The 22,739-nt window shown below is 44.8% G+C and overlaps 1 protein-coding gene across 1 annotated transcript; it reads right to left on the bottom strand.

Annotated features, from left to right (window-relative positions):
• Positions 1–1,511: 1,511 nt before the first annotated feature.
• On the bottom strand, positions 1,512–22,255 carry nol4la (nucleolar protein 4-like a). Its single transcript, XM_041065381.1, has 11 exons — positions 21,899–22,255; positions 12,690–12,845; positions 10,261–10,372; positions 8,698–8,807; positions 5,848–5,989; positions 4,778–5,070; positions 4,441–4,626; positions 3,703–3,891; positions 3,450–3,569; positions 3,116–3,305; positions 1,512–2,330 (listed from the first exon to the last, which is right to left on the bottom strand). Exons 1-11 carry the CDS (start codon positions 22,238–22,240, stop codon positions 2,113–2,115), a joined length of 2,058 nt encoding a protein of 685 aa, XP_040921315.1. The 5' UTR covers positions 22,241–22,255; the 3' UTR covers positions 1,512–2,112.
• Between the last annotated feature and the right edge of the window lie 484 nt (positions 22,256–22,739).

The following is a 22,739-nucleotide window of genomic DNA, read 5'->3' on the forward strand; positions in this document are numbered from 1 at the left end:
TAAATCTTCACAGATTGATGTTGTACAAACTGGGTCACTCCACTTATACACAAACAGAAAATCAACATACTGCTAATACCAACACTTACATCAACCAAAAAAAAAAAAAAAGATTAATAAACAAACCAAAAAAAAAAAAACACCACATACACACACACACACTTACACAAGTGTTTTTGTGCCGAGTGACTCACCATTAAAAGTGTCTGTTGTGAGACTGTGCTCTAGATCTGCTTTGAGTACTCTTTGTGTGCCCTCAGACCACACATTCACACACGCACACACTCACACATACACACACACCATAGCAGAAAGCTGGGAGAGTAAACTGTGATGCGATTACATCTTTTTCAAAGATTGTCTCTTGCTTCTTTTCAAACAGTGTGTTTTCAGACGCGATATCGATGAGGAAAGTGGAGATGGGTGAGAGGGTTTGGAACGGCTGAGGTCAGAGGGGATGATACAGACGGACTGACGGACGGAGGAGGAGGAGTTTCTGTTTGTCTGAGCAGCCCACACACACACACACACTCACCCTGCGTCCAGTGAAGCCACATGGACGTGAGGTTGACACCACTGCGTTCATCTGACCGTCAGTGACGGACGCACGTGAGCTCTATGTGCACTTTTAACTTAAGAACACTCACAGAACAGTTCCTTCACAAAATGACTCCAAATCACTTTAAAGTAAAAAAAGGACGTGCAACATTAAGTCTCATTTTTCTGCCAGGTCCCATTTCCTTTTTATCACTATGGATGACTGATCCCAATACATGAAAACGCCTCAGTCATGAGGTTAGCGATAAAGATCAGTATTCACAACAAACAACAACATTGAAATTGGCTACAATGCTGCATGGGATATCATTTCTTTTTTACAACTTGACAGTTACAGCAGGCGGGGGTTGTGGTAAAGTACTCCCCTCATAAAATGCCTTGAAAACGCTTCAGCAAGTCTAACAAAGTCATTTCAGTAAGCACACCATTACTGATTATCTCCAATATTGCACCTTTTTCCACTTTTCCAGAAGCACTGGTTATGAACCAAGAGTCAAAACAAATATATTCTTCTCCTTTTTTTGTCGTCCCTGACAGGTGTCTGTGACCTCAATTTGCATACCAAGGCTTCCTGAAAGCCTACTTCCTTTTAAGTAATGAGAAATTGTCCGTGATAGAAATGTTCACGATAAAATAACTGAAAATAAAGTCACGCTGGGTAATGAGTCTTTGACTCTCAGTAACCACATGCCTAAAACTCTGGAAACCAGGACAGAGGTAAAGATCTGACCACACAACTTTGACTTGATCTGCTGGTCAAAATTTACAGGTGAAAACTTTCATCAGACTTTTTATCCCCTTTCTCTATTGTTTTGTTTTTTGTTTTTTTTTTTTGTGTAACTCAGCACATCGTACAGAAGCTGTTGAGGTTAACAGGTCAGTGGATTTAGCAGCGATTCATCTGTGGACTTCAACAAAGAAATGTTCCAGATTTTCCATGAAACAGAAGTGAATTTGGAGGGACGGGGGGCGGGGCGGTTTACACTCAGAACTGACTCGACCCAATCAAATCATGCCACTGCACAGCATATTTTACATTTGTGCAAAAATAGAAACAAGGTACTGACACTAAAGCACTGCTATTCAACTATTAATTTGTCCAAAAATCTGCAGAAACGAGCCAATGTTGGCGCTATGGTCACAGCTAATTTAACACCTCTGTTAACACCTCTGGTACTCCCCTGTGTACCGATGCAGATCTTTTTTTTTTTTTTTCCACATAGTTCATCGCTTCCTGAGACGAATGGAGGTTGAGGTGGTAAAAGGAACTGAATGGGATGAATGGCTACAGATAAGGGATAACAGGGCACTAAGGTCAAAGTGAACCAAATGCATAAATAAACATTTTTCAGCCTGTGATATGTTCTGGCCCGTCCAAATACATAAACATGTGGGAATAAGTAAAGGTGCCATACCTACAGGACCCACTGTGAGCTGCAGTATCACTCGTGTACATTTGTGTCTTTGTATATGAGAGTCTGCCAATGTATGTGTGACTGAGAGCGGCAGAGACGGACAGGCTAGGAGAGGGTCTTGGCACGGTTTGGCTCGGACTCAGTTCTGCTGCAGGATCAGGTTTTCCAGCTCGTCTGCTGAGCGGAGCAGGAAGGCCGCGGACTCCCGGTAGCCTGCGATGAGCTGCCTCACCGCTGTGACCTCCGGAGGACTGAGCTGGGCCGAAGCTCCACCGCCACCACCGCCCTGACCATGACTGTTGGAGCTGGAGGAGGAGGAGTTTGGGCCGACAGACTTCATACTCAGATCTGTGGGACCTGGGACAGAACCGTGATGGATTCAGGAAAACATACATTATAGGAGATACAGCAGGGAACATGGGATAGGGCTAGGAGGAATTCTTACCCTTTTTAATTTTCTTTCAAACTGTAAGGACTAAATACCCTGAAAAATGCAAAGACATTTGCTCATCTTCTGTTTCAGAGATGTAGATATTGGTATCTTAAAGAGAGACTGAGATTCCTGCATATTGATTTTGCAATTATAAAAGTCTGCAGGTCTCATCTTCTGGGAACCATGAATACAATTTTGTGCCAATCCACTTCGTACTTCTTGAGATTTTTCAGTCTGGACCAAAGTGGTGCACAAACCAACATACTGACATTTCCGTCTCGGGAGCCAAACCACTAAAGTTGCTAAAAATTACTCAGCAACAGCTTTTCCCAGAAACAAAATCTCTGTTATCTTGGATAACCCATCAATGTCACTATGAGCAGCTTTCCCTGGACATACTGTCTATAGAAGACAGTCTCTTTAAAAACTGTTGACAGTGTGTTCTGTGGATCATCCAGGGTAACAGAGGTGTTAGTTCTTCAAAGCTATGTTGCTGTTAAACTTTTTTAAATGCTGTGAGCAAAACAAAAAAAATCTCCTCCATACGCATAAAGTGCAGACAGAAATCTTAAAGATGGATATCTCAAGATAAACACAAATAAAAACTGGTCTCAGGGCATATTCATGTGTTTTTGTCATTTGTTCAAACTCAGCTTTCCTATGTCTTTCTAAGCCATCTGGTCGAGCTGGACTGATAAAAGCTCCTCACCGTTGGTTTGAGCAGCGCCGGACTTCTGCTGGTTGCTGCCGACTGTCCCATATCCTCGCAGGTTGTAGTTGAGGCCTCCATTGGTGTAGAGCTGGTCCTGGGCAAAAGCTGCGCTGGAAATCGCAAACGCTGATGGGGCAACAGGGGCCAGGTCCCTCGAGTTGGGCTTGTCGACAGAGGCTGGCTCATCCTGAGAGAAATTAAACGTTTTCAGTTTGGGCAGAATGTTGTAGTTTATGCTGTGCACTTTGGCATAAATGATCCATAGCCGTTCTAGCACATTCCCAAATCCCTGCAGGGCAAATTCACAAACACCCAATGCCAAGACTGTTACCGTCGCTTGGTAGACATCGAGCCGCATCCTTTTGGCAGCATTTCGGGTTTCGCTCTCGCAGGCAGCGGCGAGGATGTTTTCAGCCATGGCAGAGGTGAGGTGAGGAGGTGTTGGTCGTATCTGGCAGCAGGGGTCAGTGAGAGTTTTGCACATTATGAATGTAAAACACTAAATTTTCTGATATTTACAAGTGTATGTTCACTCATCTTTTTTACTCAGTTTTACTCAGTATTTTAGCTGGGGCACTTTGTACCTCAAAACCGCCTTTTTTCATGCGGCGACAGGATTTGAGGTAGGTGCGGATGCGCTTGCGGGAGCGCTCCTGGAACTCTGGGAACTGGCGGCTACAGGACTCGATGATGGCCTGGATCTTCTCCTTGGGCTGTTTGGAAATGGGCACCATGCGGTCCAGATTCTCATCCACGAACAGACGCACAAACATCTGACAGAGACAGAGAGAGGGGGAGGGGAGAGAGAGAGAGAGAGAGAGGGAGAGGATGTAGAGCAGAAAAATGGAGTGGGGGTGCAGAGTAGAGAGAAAGAGAGAGAGAGGGGTGTGAGAGTTGAAAACAAAAGAGAGGAAAGGGAAGGCAGGGGATGGGGGAGAATTAGAGGTAGAGAGGAGAAGAAGAGAGGATAAAGAGGGAGGGGGAGGAGATGAAAACAGGAGCAATGGAAATGGAGTCACTGCATGCAGGACAATATTTTTGTATTTCTAGTCCTTGCTTATTCACTCATGTTTGCATTTTTGCAACTCTACCATTCTACTGGTTTCCAATAGACTCAGAAATGCAAAGTGGTTTTCACAGAATTAATAGTGAATGTCAAACACTTGACCATCTTCAATATTTGTAAGTATAATACCTACACACAATAAGAATGCATACGGGACTGGCAGACATTCAGCAGTACTCAAGAGCCAAAAATAAGAATGTGTTGTATTTGCTGTGCATGAATTAAACTACTTCCAACAGTTAGACAGGTTACTTACATTGAAGGCTTTGAGTCTCTCAGGGTCCATACCCTCAGCATCATTGATCTTGTCACTGTCATCGTGGTCGTCATGATCATCGTCGTCGTCGTCAATTATCTGTGCCCGACCAGAGGTCAAGTCCTCTGCGCTCATGCTCAGTTCGGTTTTCACAGAGTCATAGCTTCCTGAGCTGTAAGGAGGAGACTACACAGGCACGCAGACACACAAAAACACCATTATCATACATTATACAGACACACAAGCTGTTTTGATAAAAGACTAATTTAAGGCTACAGGAGAAATAAAATCCATGTATTGGAGATCATCAATAATCAACTCAAGTTTCTGTGCTCACCTTGTTGGCGTACTCTGCTTTGATGGGATACTTCCTGTTGGGATCTACGGGGTAGGCGTTTGGCGGCGAGCTCCCCACTGGCAGCAGTCTGTCGCTCAGATTGACCGGCTGCTGATCCTCTGAGGAGGACGAGGACGAGGTGGTGCTAAAGTCCAGGGGAGCGCTCAAACCGTTCTCCGTCACCTCCCCATAAGGGGCCCCACCATCTGGGGGGTTCCCACCCACAGCCAGCACGTCCGGGGAGGTCAGGGCCGGCAGCCCGTTGGCACTGCCACTCTCCGAGGAGTCGTCATCTGGCAGAGGGGAGGGAACAGGAGGACAGGGTGAAGACGATGATACACAGATGAGCTGTGCGGATGTTTGTCTTCAGCACCGTTTAGCATTAATGTGGGTTTGTTTACTACAATAGGCACTATTTCTGTCTCGGATAACAACAGAGTGGGTGTGTTACCACAGGGGGTGGGAACTTCCTGCCTCATGTTGTGCTTCTGAAACTGTTGAGGAAAGTGGGTATTGGGGTCAACTGTCAAGATAAATAAAAGTTAGAGTAAAAGGGGGGAATCTTAGGAGTTTTAACTGCGAAGAGGGAAAGACATGAGGATGAGGAGGCACCGATGGGGGAAGGGAGCCTTCGCTCCCTGGTGTGTGCAAATTATAGCTTTTCAACCCAGTTTATGGCCATGTACTGATTTCACATGATGATTTCTGCATGTGCTCACCTCTGTTCCCTTTCAATGATTTGCCCCATTTTCAGCCTTTTCTATAGTTGTGCCTAATCTGCGAAGGTTAATATCGGCCTTTGTCCTACTTCTCTAAGCCCTGTACCCTGAGAGAGAGGGGTGCACAATGGATTGGGGCTGTTGTGGTGTCCCACCCCCTGTAAGAGTGGATTTGTTTGGATTAGTCCACTAAGAACAAGGCAAGCTGTCTCCTGCGCAACACCAATCTGTACCCAGTCCTACTTAATGAGTATACCTTCAAACTCCACATGTAAACTAAAAATGACCAAAAACAAAACAAATAGCATCCAGAGGAGACAACAATGCGGCTGCACTTAATGATGTCTTTACCGTCCTCTTCTTTAATGGTGGCTGTGGGGTTGCTGACTCGCTCTCCGTTAGGCAGACTGGGCTCAGGCACTGGGGGCTGCTCAGCTGCAACCCATGTGGGCTCAGTGCTGTTCATGTCCTCGCTGCTCACCGAGCTGTCATCCTAAAGAGAGGCAGCGGGAGTGAGGGAAACTGTTAGACAAGAAATGAAAACTGAATGGACAGAGGGGTGGACGGCCAACTATTTCCTGTTCGTCCCTCAGAGATACAGAGAGGGAGAAAAATTAGACTCTCATCATGTCTCTGTGAATCTCATGTCTCTTTTTACTGTTAAAGGAGAAATTCCCATTTTAAAGTTTATCTTAAAACAATCCTGACATGCCCCTACGTATATTGAAAGTGCATTGGTCACTGGAATTCTTCCTGCTGTCCTTAATGGCTGCAAAGAAACCCACAGCGCTCGCTCAGGGTGAAAATGCATTTTAAAGTTCAAGTTGAAGCTAATATGAGGCTTCAGCAGCTTGTGTTTGACAAATCAAGTGTGCATCTTCCAAAGATAAAGTGTTTTTAGGATGAAATTTCCACTTTGTGCTTTCACGGACAGAATGACCTCGTTGAGCTGTGGCTGAGGAACAGTAACACAAAGTCACATATTCGATTTAGCTGAAATTTAGATTTTATTTCTACAGCGAAGGCTCTGGATTTTGTCCCCCATCACCCACACTGGACATTTTTGGGATTCTGAGGACAGTATGGACAGAGGGATTAAATACAGCAGCCAATAGTCCTTTCAATGTACATTGAAGACTTGTAAAAATGTGACAGTGGACATTATTTTTTTAAATTTAGCCAATGAAACATGAAGTCTGGCAGCAAAGACAAATGAGGAAATGCAGGAGCCTCCCTGTTAAGTAATATGTTTCTTGGAGCACTGCTATTTTTAACTCTGTTACGTAGAGACCCCAAAGATGCTTGTTGTAGCATAACACAAATATGAGTAAACCACGGGGGTAAGGATTAGCAAAGGAGAATGGAATAATCTCACAAACTATGCAAAGGCTGTGCTGAGCTTTGGCTTCAAACTCAGTGAATTCTCCTTCTGCTAAAAGCCAGGACCACATTTCAGACCACTGCTAAGCTTCACAGAGGCCAGTTTTCTTTAAGCTAACATGGACAGTGACTTCTCATTGGCTTCCGTGCAGCACGCCGTCATATGTCAGCTGGCATCTCAGTCAGAGGAGGCAAGACTACGACTGTGTGATGGGAACAGAGCAGAATTACATCTCATTCCTCCCCACACGAACACACAAATAGGCCTAAACTCCTGGGAATATGCGTCCGTCCCTCTGTAAGGGGTTTGAGGAGGACCAAAATGCTCAGTGACAGCTCTATTAGGTACCAAGTGAGCCATGCAGCATTCGAGAGAGAGAGAGAGACACACGCCGACAGAGAGAGAGAGTCTCTAATTACAGTTTCTAAGTAGTTGGAAATGTAGCATCATTAATGTCTGTGCTTTAGGAAAATAGATAATTGATAAAGTAGGAGGATCTACTTTTAAAATTGAGACCTAGGTCATTACACAACAGAGTTTGCAAAGAATTAAGGCAAAGCACTCGGATATTAGTCATTAATAAAAGTCACATTTAAAAACATAACAGTAAAATAAACTTCACTGTCTCACCAATAAAGACAATAACCATAACACAGTAAAAACCAAGAAACAACAATAAATATGCATTGCAAATATCAATAAATCATCAGATGACTCAAACTGTTTCAGTCATTTTTCAAGCAAAGGGTTTTTGAGTGTGTAATCTGGACAGAAAAAGAAACCACAGATGTCACCTTGGGCCTTAGGAAATAAGAAATTTTCTGTTATTGTGAGGACTGAGGATCATTAGTTTTAGACCTGTAGAGGTGGTGTTTGCACAACTAGGCCTGTGTCCACACTGAGTGACCATAATAAAGTGCAGTAGCAGAAAGAATGTGTGGCCAGAAAAGGACAGAAAGCAAATGTAAGACACGATTTTGGTAAAGTTTGTTTCTTTGCCAAAGAGAAAGTCAAAGTTGTTTGTCTATTTCCAACAAACACCAAAGTTCTGCAAAACAGCACTGAAACAGATGAGTTGTAACTGCTGCAACAGACTAGATAAACATTCACCAATTTCCCTCTGATCTGCTTTTGTCAACAGAACAAACCTGCTGCATTTTTGAACCAACTCCTGCTTTGAACTGTGAAACAGTGCAGCACAGACATGGAACAAATTACTACAAGTCTCCTGCGTCAGTGAAATCACCCTCGCTGACGGTTAATTATTAAATTATTGGCCTGTTCAGTCTCAGCCTGCACACAGCTGCGACCAACAGTCTGAGCATTTGTTAATTTGTACTCACCCGCGAATCACAACCTGGGTCATTGTTCCGGATAATCCTGATTTTGCGTGAGTGGGGTCTACATAATCATCATCAAGTACCGCTCCCTGCACTTTAGTGACAGTGGTTTCTGAGTGTTTCTGTCACAGCTACAACATGGGAGTGGTCTCAAACATGACGTCACTCTGTACGGAAGCTTTACCAAGCCTCATTTCACACTGATCTCCTCCTCCCAGCAGGGGGGGGGGCTGCTCAGAATTAAAAGTTAGGGGAAAAGATGTTCTCTTCTGCCTTGCACGGCCTCCCTACAGCCATAATAATGATGAGGCTCAAAAAGAAAATAACCAGAGGACTTGTGCAGTCAATACAAACACAATTATGGTGAATAAGCAGAGATTCACAGGGACAGATTCTTCTAATGAATCTGTCAGGACACCTTTTATCTGTGCCCATGTTTCACAAACATTCAATGTCCACTTACAGAAAAGAGGCACTTACCCTTTCAGTGGCCGTCATGCACTGCAGTTTCATTTGTTTCAGGTAGGTGGCAGTAAGAGGCATGTTGTAATCAATGAGGTCCGGGACCAGTGAGGTTGGTCTGTCATTTTCTGACAAAAAGAAAAGCATAAAAAAGCACGCACACACTAATCATTGTCTGAAACACAAACTCTTACGAATGAATAAAGATGGTTTAATGTCCAATAAACAGAGACGCAAGAAGATGAATCAAGTTAGAACCAGTCTCCACTGAATCATGTCAATATCATCGAAAACTGAGGAGGCCCTGGAATAAAAAACTTTGAGGTACTTGTACTTGTACTTGAGTATTTCCATACTTCTACTGCACCACATTACTTCTCACTCTACTACATTTATCTGACAGCTATAGTTACTGGTTAATTTTCAAATTAAGAATTTAAATAAAAAACATGCTTTATGGTGGCTTTAGTTCCAAAGTGTAGACTAGCTCCACCTTGGCCAACTTCCCAATTTATCAGCTCTTACATAATAATTTATCAGTAATAATGATTCATTAATATAATAATGTAACACTGACAAGGGCCATCATGCATAATAGTCTCCAAAACTACCATCTGTGTCAACACAGAAACAACTACTATCAAGAAAAACTGAACACTGATAAGTGAATGGTATTTCAGACACAAATTGCGGCAAAAAATCAGTAGCACAAAAAACCTGCCCGTTGTTTTTTTCAGAGAACCTGTCTATCAGCTCTCACTCACAGTTTGAGAAACTCTGGTCTATACTAACCACAAGTATAAAGATTAGAATTAAAGCTGGACAGTGCGCCAATAAATACAGCACCAACATAACTCATTCTAGTGGCTTTCCTTCTTCACTGTATCCCACTGTAAAGAAGTCCTGTATGACCTTAGCTAAACACGTAAACAAATTCTTTAAGCTGTGCAGATTTGCCGCAATGTCCTTGCAAACACTTGAAATCCAAGCAATAGCTTCTACTGTAACACATGGATTCAGACGATGTGGTTGAGAGCCGAGTACAGTCTCCACACTGCCCACTAGAGGGACTCTGTGATCATTTTAGTGGCACCCTTACAATCCCAGAGATGTGGTCCTCTTGAGTCTTTGTTACATCATGTCGGTGATGGAAATACATATTTTATTAATGATGATGTGGTTCAATAACTCTTCAAAGTACAAACACCTAAGATCATATCAGCTCACGTTTAATGTCTGACAGGACCATGGAGAACTTACCATGTCTGTCATTCAGGTGCCAACCACAAAACTGAACACCTCTATCTCAGGTGAAAAACGAAAAGCAAATAAACATTTCTATGAACGAATTATGATGAAATCATTTCCTACAACAATAATGTCTGGCTGTTGTAGCAGGAGACTGATTGGTTTGTAACATCTCAGCATGCATTTCAACATAGTAATTAACCCTTTTCCATGTCAGTATGTCAAAGGATCTGAGCATTATCCGCTCTCAAAGGTTGATCTCAAAAACAGCCGATCAGTTAATGATGTCTCCAGAATGAGCGAGCCATCCACAGGTCAGATGTGTTCCATTACCTTTGAACTCTGCAGTGCTGGGGTTGATGTGCATCCTCTTCTGACACTCTCCACAGCTCATTAAGAACCGAGTCACCGCCTCTCTGGGCAGGAAGGCGTAGGTCTCTGCTATCTGTGCCAGGGGAGTGAGCAGAGGAGACTGGGTTACACCACACACAAAAAAATTTAATAAAAATAAAAAGACTCAGGCTGTGGTTGAACTCAAACTGCGTGCAGGTGTTTTTTTTATTGTACCATGCACGTGTGAAAGTTTGGGGTCAGTGATTATGTGTTATCTCGACATGACATGAGGAAGCTTCCCTGCGGGCAATCGCTCTTGCTTTTGGGTGGCCTAATTCCAGATCCAGCACTTCAGCATATTTCTGTTTTGATACCTTAAAACACAAGTGGCATTCATCTTTTCCATTTTCATTTCTCTTCCTGCTCTCTCAGGTGCAGCTGACTCGTATCTTCACCTCCCTCTCTCCCTCTCTCATGCTCAGCCTTCCTTCTCTGTTTGTCTCCACTGCTATGCCACCCTCCCCTCCTCACCCCCTTTGGCGTTTCCCTGTAAAATGCGACCTTCACGTGACCATGGAGAGGCAGCAGGGGTGCCCACCCCCACCGGCCCACCACCGCCACCACTGCCACTGCCACAGCTCCCCATCCCCTTTGCCCCCCTCCCTACACCCCACCCCACCCCCACCCCTCGTGGCCCCTTGAGGCAGCTGAGAGGGAAAGGCCACCCAGAGGAGCGTGCACCTCCCAGAAGGCCACAGTGACAGTTCCATATTATGCCCTGCCCCAGTGATGCTGCCTCCTCAAAAGGGTACACTCTATGAGACGTGACAGGACCTCTCTACAGGGCAGGAGGAATTGGCTCTATGATTTTTTTTTTTTCAATTCTGGGGGAGGAGGGAGGAGAGGAGGGGTACCAAAGTCCTGCTAACCCCCCCCCCCCCCCCCCCCCAACACTGCCTCCCAACATAGATGCACCCTCAATGCTGCAAACAAAGCCCCTCAGTTTGACAGGACACCACACCCGACCCAAGACCAAACCTCGGTTTGCAACATAAACTAACACTGTGTGTGCTCCAGAAACATCAATAATGTGGCACAGAAAAAAACACATCTGTGGTTTGAGCACCATTGTGAGCCCCTTTGTTTTCCTGGTAAAGCTGGTTGGTTGTTCCCTTGGTATGTCCTGAAGCTAAAAATTATATATTATATCGCCAGTATGTTTAGCCTTTTGTCTTTCACAGTCTCTCTGGGTGTTAATATGCCTTTAGTCGAGGGCACTTCCAAGTTTGGGACCCTTACCAGAGTCCTGACATCACTTTGGGGCCCCTGTTTTCAAATAAAATAATCCTGGTGGGATGTTTTACACCCTCTGAAGAGCAGAGGTTGTCAGCACACTGTTGTGACTGATGCAAAGGTCTTTGTCAGGTAAACACCCATGTGAACAAAAAGCAGACTGCACTATGCAGACAGATGAAAAAATGACAGCTCCACCTACAATTAGGAGATCCCATAACATTCAGTAACTCTAGTTACTAGACTGTATCCTCTGGGGACAGACATGAATGCCTGTATAACACTGCATGGCAAACAATTAAGGAGTTGTTGTTGTTGTTGACATTTCAGTGATGGATCAACCAACAGACCAAGTCACAGTGCCATCCCTAGAGCCATGCTGCTAAAAATGTCCTGTATGGGCTTCCTTAGGACGTGATGTGTTTTTTTATTTGTGATAATGTGATCTCCTGAGCCACATTAGCAGATCAGTCCACCCTTTAGGTCCAGACTAAAATATATGAACAACAGTTGGATAGAATCCCATGAAATTTTATGCAGACATTTATGGTCCCAAGAGGATAAATCATATTGAATTTGGTGATGCTGAAACATCAGGTCAAAAATTTAACTTGTCCACTACTTTGATTTTTGACTAAATCCCTTCAAAACTGATCACATTCCTCTCAGCCTCAGCTGTACTCTTTTCCTGCTAATTAGCTAAAGTTAGCATGCAAACGCACTGACATCAGATAGTGAACACAATACACATCACACGTGAGCATGTTAGCAATGACGCTGTGAGCATGTTAGCATGCTGATGTTAGCATTCTGCTTGAAGCAGTACGGTGCCTGAGGGCAGCCTCACCGAGCAGCTAGCATGTCTGGTTCGTCTGGTTATACAGTATAGTCTGCTTTTTGTTCACACTGATGTTTTTTTTTATGTTTATCTGATGAAAACCTTGTAAGAAAAAAAAATGCTTTTGGGGACTGGAACATTTTTGTTTGCAGCTCTCTCATTTTCTTTTGCTTGCTGTTTTCGTCCTACACCCCGTGGGGTTGGAGGTTGGAGGGGTTGCACACTCTCCACCTTCTTTGCTTTTCCACCATTTGCAAAATAAGCTGCAGTCTGCAGTTACCTGGTTGTATTTACTCACCGCTTTGTAGGTCTTCTTTTGGCCTGCATGTTTGGGTGCTCTGCCAGGGTCAGCACCCATCTCCACATGCATGGCATAGATGATGTCAAAGAAGTCTTCAACAACAGCTACACGCTTCAGGGAGGAGTTGTCTTGGGCCGAATTGCCATCCGAACACTGAAACACAGAGACTGGAGTTTAGTTTAATGTCCCATTTCAGGTTAACAGAGGTGACGTGTGTGTGTGGTCTCCAGAGTCTGATATTACATCTGCAAATCCAGATTCCTGCATCCATGCGATGTGAGCATGGATGGATCTTTAAGGCAAATGAGTCATGGGTCATGTGGTTACAGACGGTCGAACACACTGCACAAGGTGTCCTCACCAGCACTATGAAAAAAAAAAACACCTGAAACAACCTGCCTCGTTCGGTCCAGCCCTCCTCCTGCAGCCATTCAGTCTTTAAAATTTCTCCTTCAGGTGGAGAAGTCTAGGCCCCGGCTGGGTCGGCAACCATCACCTCATCTCTGCCATGTTTAAAAATAACACCACCGACACTGTACAAGACCAACAGTCCCTCCTACCACCACCTCTGGCAGCCATCCTGCCTCCCGTACTGCTGACCCTGTCGCCATAGAAACTACCACTGATTTCTCTCGGGCAGGTGTGCTGGGCAAAGGGTCATGTGACACACCATAGAAGTGGGATCGCCAGGACAACAGCCTCCATCCACAGCACCACATGGGGCTTTCCTCTCCTTTCTACCTCCATTTTTTTTCTCTAAGTAACTCTTTCATTCCCTCCGTACAAAACAGTCAACAGTTTGCATTTACCACCAGATCTTATCATTATATTCCTGCACCTGCTGATATTTTAAACATAAAGTGCCCCAGCAAGCATAAAATGGAACAAATGGATTTGGGCTTTTAATTAGTTTTTTTTTTTCCCGCACTCTCAGAGTCCACCTCCTCCACGCAGATAGGAGACATGCTCTGACATTTTCTGGAGATTGGGTTCTAGGTGGGGAGTGATCTTTTCTTGTTTGAGTGAGAGGAGGGTCCCGAGTTCAAAAAGTTGTCCCCCTGGCATTGAGGAATCACACTTTTTCCCCCCTCCTCTCCTTGACATTTCTGCACAGTTCCTGGGATCTGACATTTCATTTTCTTGTTTTCCCCCAACTGCGTCCTCTCTCCTGCCTCCATGTCTTCATTCCCTACCTCCGTCCCATCTCTCTTTCTTTCCTTCTCTGCCCCCCCCCTTCTTTCTCCTTGCTCCTGCTCTCCCAAGTGCGAGGTAATGATCGTTGCCATGGCAACTAAAACCAGCTCACAGAGCGGGTTTGTTTTAATCCGGCCCTCTCCCTCTCTCCTTCCCTCTTTCTCTCTCCAGCCACTCTCCCCTGTCAGCATGGGCTAAATGTAATGGTAATAAATGAAATAATAGCGATCCTCCACCTCATCATCACAGCTGTAATCTATCGCACTTGGAGGTATCATCACCATTCCCCTGGTGACATCACCGTCACTGTCGCCACCGCCGCCGCCGCTGCTGCTGCTTGGGACAATGGTGTCAGGTCCATTCATGCTGGATTTAGATAATCTCATACAACTGTGGGGTGTGCAGTGCACCCACACCGCCGCTGCATCCTCCACTGAATTCTACCCCAACAAAACATCCATCGTGCACACCGGAAATTCTGCTGGGAATGTTTTCTCTGACCTGGAATCCAACCAAAAAAATTAAAAACATAAGTACCTGTATGTATGCACGTGTGTGTATGTGTTAAAACCAACACTTGCAACGTTTTTTGCAAATGTTGGTTTTGCATTATTTTCTTGATTCATTGATTAATCGTTTGGTCTATAAAATGTCAGAAAAATGTCAATTTTATTTATACAGTTCACTGTCAGTACAAATTAGTACATATAAATACATATAAATATATATAAGATTATATAGTAGAAGTCCATTAGTAGATTACATATGATTTACATGGGCAACCATCTATAATGGACGGCATTATAGATGGATAGATAAAGATAAAAATGTTCATCACAGTTTCCCAAAGCCTGGGGTGATGTCTTCAGATGTCTTGTCTTGTTCAATCAACAGTCAAAAACCCAAAGATATTCAGTTTATAGTGAAATGAAACAGAGAAAAAATCTCCACATGGAGAAGTATGGAACATTTTTCACATTTGCTTTAAAAACCACTCAAATGATTAATCAATTATCAAAACAGATGCAGATTATATTACAGATCAACTAATTATGGAAGCTTTATTTTTCTATACTACTTACTAGAGCTGCAACAATTAGTCAATTAATCAGCCAGTCAAAAATTAATTGGCAACTAACTGATTAATTGTTTTAATCATTTTTCAAGAAAAAAAAATTCCAAAAATTTGTTGGTTAACGATTCTCAATTTTGAGGATTTGATGCTTTTCATTGTCACATCTGTTTGGAAACTGAATATCTTTGGATTTTAGACTGTTGGTGAAGTAAAACAAACAATATGAATACATAATTTTGGGGTCATAGTGAGCATCTTTTACCATTTTATAGACAAGTGATTCATCAATGGTGAAAATAATTGTTAGTTGCAGCCCTGATACGGCCACTCCTCAAGTTAAGAGCCTGCAGCCAAGACTGCACTTCTTCCAGGAGCCACCACATTGGTCCTGCTACCTGAAGGCCTTCTTGGGCTCCTCTGCACCAATAAGCTGTTTAGTTTCCAGACACAAGCCAACAGGGAGTTAAAAATTCACCTCTAAACACAGAATTCTGTGTATCTGTACGTGCATGTGTGTTTAAGTACAGTACGTAGGGCAGAGCTTGTAGCTGAAGTGTCTCAGAGGAGAACAGCTGTTGAATAGCTCTGTAGATATTTCTCATCAGCAGCATGCCGTTTTAAAGAGCAAAGGAGACCTGTCAGCATCCCTAATCGCCAACAACACTGCAAAACTCTCACCCTCCTTCTTCTCCTTCCCTCCTTCTCTCTATCTTTCTAATCCTGTAGGACTTTGCTCTCCCTAGCCACTGTACAACCAGCCCCCATCCCCTCTGCGCGCTCTCCCTGTCCCGCACCAAACCGCTCTGTTGCTAGGAGACTGGAGGGGTTGAGTCGACTGCCCCCACCCCCGCTGGCAGTCACACACACACACACACACACACTGTAGCAGAGTCGCTGAGGGGAGAGAGGAGCAGTCCTGCACACAGTCAGGTCAGGAGGAGGAGGAGGAGGTGGAAGGGTGGGGTGGGGGTTCACGGGAAGCAGCTGGGTCACAAAGACAGGCCGGCAAAGATAGAAGAAATTAGCTCTGTGGGTGAACGGGTAAACGTGAGGGTGACATGCAAAAATCTAAAAGGCAAACGTAGCATCGCACTTTACTTTCACAGTGAAGCGAGGGTGCAACATAAACATGGAGACAGTGTTTTATTTTGAAAGGTGGCTGCACAATAAGTAGCTTAAGTTGTGGCAGGATTGATGTGTGCTCAGGTACTTTCTCTGAGTGCGTGTGTGTGTGTGTGTGTGTGGGTGTGGGTGTGGGTGCACCAAGATGGCTGTGTCAACAGTAGTCATGACTCAGATTATCTCACTGCAGGTGTGACAACAGGTCATCTTTTAAAGCCCCATCTTCCCTCTGTAAATCTATCAACTGGCTAATGGACACATAAATGGGACAATCCATGTTTCTTCTGTATGTGTATGTGCGTGTGTGTGTGTGTGTGTGTGTGTGTGTGTACCAAGGGGAAGACAGTGCTAGATAAAGGTTCATACTACCAAAAAACTGGGTTAGAAAAGACTATTATCTCCAAAATGTCCTCCGTTTTTTCTTTTTTTTAATGAGAAACTCGTCCCTTTTTATTTCTTTACTTTTCACCATCATTTCCTCCTCTCTGCCTCAATTCATAAAGCCTCCATCATTAAATCCACATTAGGTGAACTGAGCTCTACCCCTCTGTCCGACGCCCATGTCTCTGTGCGCGCGCGTGTGTGTGTGTGTGCTTCTCTTTCAGCTGCTCCCGTGATGAACATTATTTGATAGAGTGTGTGACATCCCCAATATCCCACCGAGCCGGAGACACAGACAGTCCCACTGGCCCCGGCCGACTGGCACTGTTGACGTTCCAGTCACTGACTCAAAATGGTATGTAAATGACTCGCACATACATCATCACGTCCCAGAGTCCATTTCGTCATTTTCAGGCTATTATCATACTGTCCCAGTTCGTTAAATGTTGGCCTTGCAAAGGTATTAAGAATGACAGTAGCGGTGTGGTAGGGAGATTATTGCCGTCTTAAAGACTCGTTGTGTGTGTGTGTGTGTGTGTGCGTGGAGCAGAACTCAGACTATCTCCCACACAGGGGGGAGGCCCCCGGGCCAGTTAAAAATGGTGTTAATTTCTCCTCCTATGGGAAAGCAAAGAACGGTCTCTCCATGGCAACAGAGAGGGTGCTGAAGGGAGGAAACACAGAGCATGCGATCAGCGACCCCCTCTTTGTACGAGCACACATACACGCACAAACTACCACATATGTGCAATATGGATTTTGTCGCCCGTTCACAGTAAGTCATAGTAACAATATTAACGTCTGGAATTAATACATATTGATATGAACTAATTTCTTTATGAATCTCAGTTGTGACTCTTGTTAAACAAAGAAGTGTTCTGCACCCTCAAACCGACCAGTCTCCACCTTTAAAAACCTCCAAAAATGAGGAAACCAAGCCATTGACCATCGTAGGCGATCAGGTAATTTCTCAGTTTCCCTGATGACGAATGCGCCAAGAACAGCCAGGTGATTCTTGTTTGGGGTGGCGATCATTGTGCCGTTTGAACCCATGAGCGTGAGCCCATGTGTTGCCCCTAATAAGCAGTGCCAGAGAGAGAGGAAACAAAAAACGTCGGACAAAAGCACTGGAGATTCGCTGTGCAGAAATAGCATTAATGCAAATGCTGTTGAATAATAGGGCCAGTATTCTTTTGACTCTGTGGCCCTTCCACAAAAGAGGAGCTCTCAGGGGAAATGTGGACTAATTAATCAGATAATAATGATGATGTTCCTCTTCCCAGTTGACGGTGAGGCAAAAAAAAAAAACAACATTTAGGGCCTATTTTCCAAGACACATATTAGAAATAGTGATTTCTGATTTCCACACAAGGAGAGGACGTCCCGAGAAAGGCCTTTGTTTTGTAAATTAATAGCATATTTACTCTCCTGAAAACCTCTTTCTGTGGCAGTGGTGTGTAATTTTAATCTCTCTTGTCACTTTAAGGTTTCAACTACCAAATACTTTCATTATTGATTAACCGGCCAGTTATTTTCCCAGTCAATCGATTGACACTTTTGTTGATAAAAATGTCACAAAATACTGGAAAATGCCCAACGTCACTTCCCATGGCCCAAAGTGGCATCTTTAGGTTTCTTATTTTATCTGATCTACCATCCGAAATCCGATTATCACATATAACAACAGCAAAATCCTCACATCTGAGAAGATGGAACAGAAAATGTTTAGATTGCTGCTTCAGAAAATGTCTGAAACTATTTTTTTTAAAATTAATCGCTTAGTTGATCAGAAAATAATCTGAGACTGTTTTGAGTCTTTTTTTGTTGATCAACTAATTGTGTCAGTTTTAGGACACTCCTCTGACTGTGGCTTTAGAATAACTGTATAAGTTAAGACAAAAAGGGTTTACAGAAGCAGGTGTTGGCTGGATTCATAATTTGCAACAACACACCTTGCAAGCACGATATGAGCGCACGTAAAAAATCACATGAAGTGTTTCTGAACTCTTTCATGTACATACGTACTGTGTGTGCGTGTCTGTGTGTGAAAGCATGTCCACCAAAACCTAGTAGTGAGAGACGAACAGAGATATTTACAGATTTCAGTTGGCATGGAAACTAAAAGCAACATCTCGCAGTATTTCAAAATTTTCATGTCAGCTGAAAGGAAATGCACAGGGCGTTTAAGCATCTCTTTTGAAACTGGCTGCACTCTGACGCCCTTCGTCTCAGGAAAGCCTTGTGCTCATGTAGTGTGCAATTCTGCGGTGCATCTCTGTGTCTGTTTCTGGTCCTATTCCCCTCCTCCTCTGTAGCGTCTTCTAATCAGGACATAATGAGAGCTAAACGAGGTTGCATCTCCACACTGAGGGCTGCTGGATCCTCTGAGCACTGGGAGGGCTCTGAGTTGTGCAGAAAGGCAGCGAGACAACACGGGCAGGAGGACAGAGACGGACAGAAAACACAGAAAGAAAATGATTCTGTGCCCGGCTTGAAAAGAGGCATCCACGCTGAGTCTGTGCTACTGTGCCCTGTCTATCTGTCCCGCCACACACTGAAGCTTCCTTGTGTGATTCACTGACACATAGAAGAGACCTTCTCTGTCTGCACATCAGACACTATCCATCCCTGCCCCCACCCAGCCTGCCCCCATACAGAAACTTGGCACACCCTGGGAGCAGCTGCAGCAGGGGCTTCCAATGCTCAAGCTCCAGAGACACGCCCCCGGCCCTGCAGCCGTACGAGGAGGCAGTGACCATTGTGCATGTGTGTGCGTGTGTTTGTACGCCTGTTTGTGTGTGTGTGTCATTTTTCCACCGGCCCAGGACGGCCTATTTATAAAGCCCACGAACGCAAGCTGAATCAAAAATCATGCTTTCTAACACAGTCACATGCATATAAAGTGGTTGATTTGTGGCGTCTGACTCATCATTAGGAGCAGCTTGTGTTGGCTGATGTTTTGTTTGTTGTTTAAATTTCCCAAGTGGAGCTGAGTCAAAGGGAGGTTTCCCCCTGCCTTGTGATATTAGCTACAAAGCGTGTGCACTCCTCTCCAATAAACCGTAAGCTACATTTTTTCAGCAACACTCTGCCTTCCCCAGCCTCTCCAGCGTGGTTTAACTTGGCCTCTGAGAATTGTTTCAGCTCAGCAGTTGTTATCCAGGCCTCACAGAGAAATCAGGCTGACCCGAACAATGTTGTATTGATAAATATACTCAAATAGCAGTTTACTGGGTACACTTACCTCAAACTAATGTAGTCTAATACAACAGTCCTGCAATAAACCCTACCTTCATGAAGGCTATAATGTTCAGTTTGTGTTGAAACTGTTTTGGGAAGGTGTTGATTCAGCTTTATGGTCATTTTGGAGGTTGTAGTTTGGTTCTGTTATTTTGCCCACCCCAATTTCTATCAGTGAGATTAGGCTCTGCATAGAGCAATGCAGCTCAACAGCACCACAAACATCATCCTGCAAAAATGATCATGAATCAGCACCTTTCTACATCAAATTCAATAAAAACTGAAAATCATAACCTTCCTCCATTAGACTGCATAAGTTTTAGCTGGGTGTACTTAATAAAATGCCAGCTGAGTGTATTTTGAACAAGAGGACATCTAAGAATTTATATCAACGAGAAATGACAAGAACCACAAACAAAAGCTGATCAACACACACATTCCAGGCACCATCTGCACCTGCAGAGACAGATCACACCTGCCCTCTTGCCCAGAGGGAAACATAATATTGAGTAGAGATTAGAGCACTTTTGTAAAGGCATTTGGCTTAAATCTAAATTGTGCTTTCACACAGGTATAACACCTGTGGAGGGCTCAGTGCTATTCAGCTGAAATCAAAGGATTCAGTCTCCAATCGGTGCCAATATCTCCTCTAGTTTGTTAACAGAAAATGTGTTTCTGCTCTTTCAGGTCCAGGGAGACTCTGTCCCGGCAGGGCGAGTGGGGTGGGGTGGGGGGGGTATTATTCCCTGAAGGCGCTTATTTAAAATGGTGGTTGTCTCCTTGCTGGCACAGCATGGCCCAAACACCGTACAGAGACATGGGCGCGCGTGCACGAGCGCACGCACGCGCACAGAGAGCCGCGCTGGGGCTCTGGCTGACAGTTCATCATGTACATGTTTATCTTCCGTTACAAAAGAAGAATGTGTGGTTTAACCCTTAATGCACCTGCTGCCTCGGCCACGTACTGCGGGACGTTTGGTGACACGACTGCTGAACATCAGCCGATCATCCAGAGACACGCACAAGTGAAGTCTGAGCGCTAACTCTGGGCGTATGTCGATATCAGTCCCGGGCAGACCCTTTTGTTTCCGCCACAGCCCCTCACGTGGTCTCCAATTACGCACAGCTGCCACCCGCTATCAAATGCAGAAATTATGGTTTAATTCATTAAATTTTTTAAAAATTTGTTTCTCTTGCAAAGACAGTCTTAAGTGGGTTCACAGAGCTTAATGTCTGAACGCACACAATAGGCTAAAACGCAGCAGAGACAGACTATCCTGGACTACACAGGTGTTGCCAGAGCAACGAGTGCCTGCGATCCGCATCCTGCCCAGGACAATGAAAAGTGGGGTACAAACACTCAGACTGACTGCCACACAATGATGTTTTTTTATTAAAAAAAAAAAAAGAAAGAAAGACATTTATTCGAGTCGTGTCGGTGCCCGGTCTTTGCTCTCTCAATGGGAGACAATATAAACGTTACCGACGCACGGACACGGTCCGTTCTGCTCGGTTTAGATGTGGGACAGTGAGGGCGCGTGTCCTTTGATGAATCGCTGACAATCAAACCTGCTGAGCCTCTCAGCAGAAAGGTGGACCTGGCATCTTCTAAGTTGGCTCTAATAGCCTGTGGTGCCTCCGGGAGCACACCGGACTACCCTGACATACCCGACCCACGAACATGCCGTTGCATCCACATACGCGCGCGCGCACACACACACACACAGCATCACTTACACCGGACTACACGAGACCTGAACGGCACGGTTCAAACAAAATGTTGTCAATAGTCAATTATCTCGTGCTTTGCACCCGGCAGCGTGCCGCTGACAGGACTTCAACCTCACTGGCGAGATGGCTATGCATGATAGCCTACCTTTTACAATTGCGATTGCCAGGAGGCACCGGCGTTGCTATGGCAGCAAGGGATGAGAGTAGGGCTGTTCTGGTTGGGATGTGGACAAAGTGAAGCTTTATCAGGAAAGACGAGGGCGAGCCGGGACGATAAAACACTATAAGTTGTCATTTTATTCATGTGACAGGTGCATGTGTGCAGCCTGTGTGCAATTATGACAACTTAGAGGCGGCAACGGGACATCTCGTGCGCGTGTCCACGCACGTTATCTCTCTCTCTCTGTGTCACCCACACGCGCGCACACACACACACGCACACACACACATACACACACTTTACCGTTGACTTGACCGGGACGTATAGGACGGGTTTCCCTGGAGCTCCTTTCTTGTTGTGCTCTCCCAAAACGTTGGTCCCGACCTGAAATCCCTTTGACTTCACCCAGAATTTGAATTTGGCGTTGATGTGGCTGTTGTCGACATAAACGCCGTCCGACTCGTCGTTCTGCAACAGTGTCTGCATGATTTTGTTATATTTTCGCCGGGTGACGGTCTTTGTTTTACCGGAGTCTCCATAAGTCCGGAGACACCAGTCCTGAAATTCACTGAACATCTCCGCCTCCAGCACGACCGGACTCCGGCTCCTTTTGGGCGCATCCACGCACGCCTTTTTCGTTGCCATCGCTCCCCCTCTCCCTCTCTCTGTGTCTGAACCCGTTCAAACAGCCCAGGCTAATAAAGAACACACTTGAACGGGTTGATTTTTTTTTCCTCCTCTGGTCCCCGCTGTCCCGCCTCCGGTAGAGCTTGGTTCAGGTTTCGGGACGCTACCTCCCTGTGGTTTCCCCGTAAAAGTGACCCGGACAGCAGCACACCTGTTTGCAGAGGAGCAGTGCTGTCCCGAACCGCAGCGGTGAAAAATGTCACTTCCTCACATCATCCGCTGAGGAGCAGAGAGGGGGGCTGTCCTATGCTGAGCGGGTATCTCCCACCTGTGCGTAAAACCCTCTTCACTAAAGGGTAGGCTGAAAAAAAAAAAAGCCCCACAGTCCTCGCTAAACAACAAAGAACACAGACAAAAGCGAGGAAACAAACGTCGCTCTCAGTTCCTATCGACCTACTTTCTAACAGCCAACACTATTTTCGGATGCGGGTTGCTCAACCCTTACAAAAAGCGCAAA

The sequence above is a fragment of the Toxotes jaculatrix genome, chromosome 2, assembly GCF_017976425.1.
Source record: "Toxotes jaculatrix isolate fToxJac2 chromosome 2, fToxJac2.pri, whole genome shotgun sequence".
NCBI classification, from domain to species: domain Eukaryota; kingdom Metazoa; phylum Chordata; class Actinopteri; family Toxotidae; genus Toxotes; species Toxotes jaculatrix.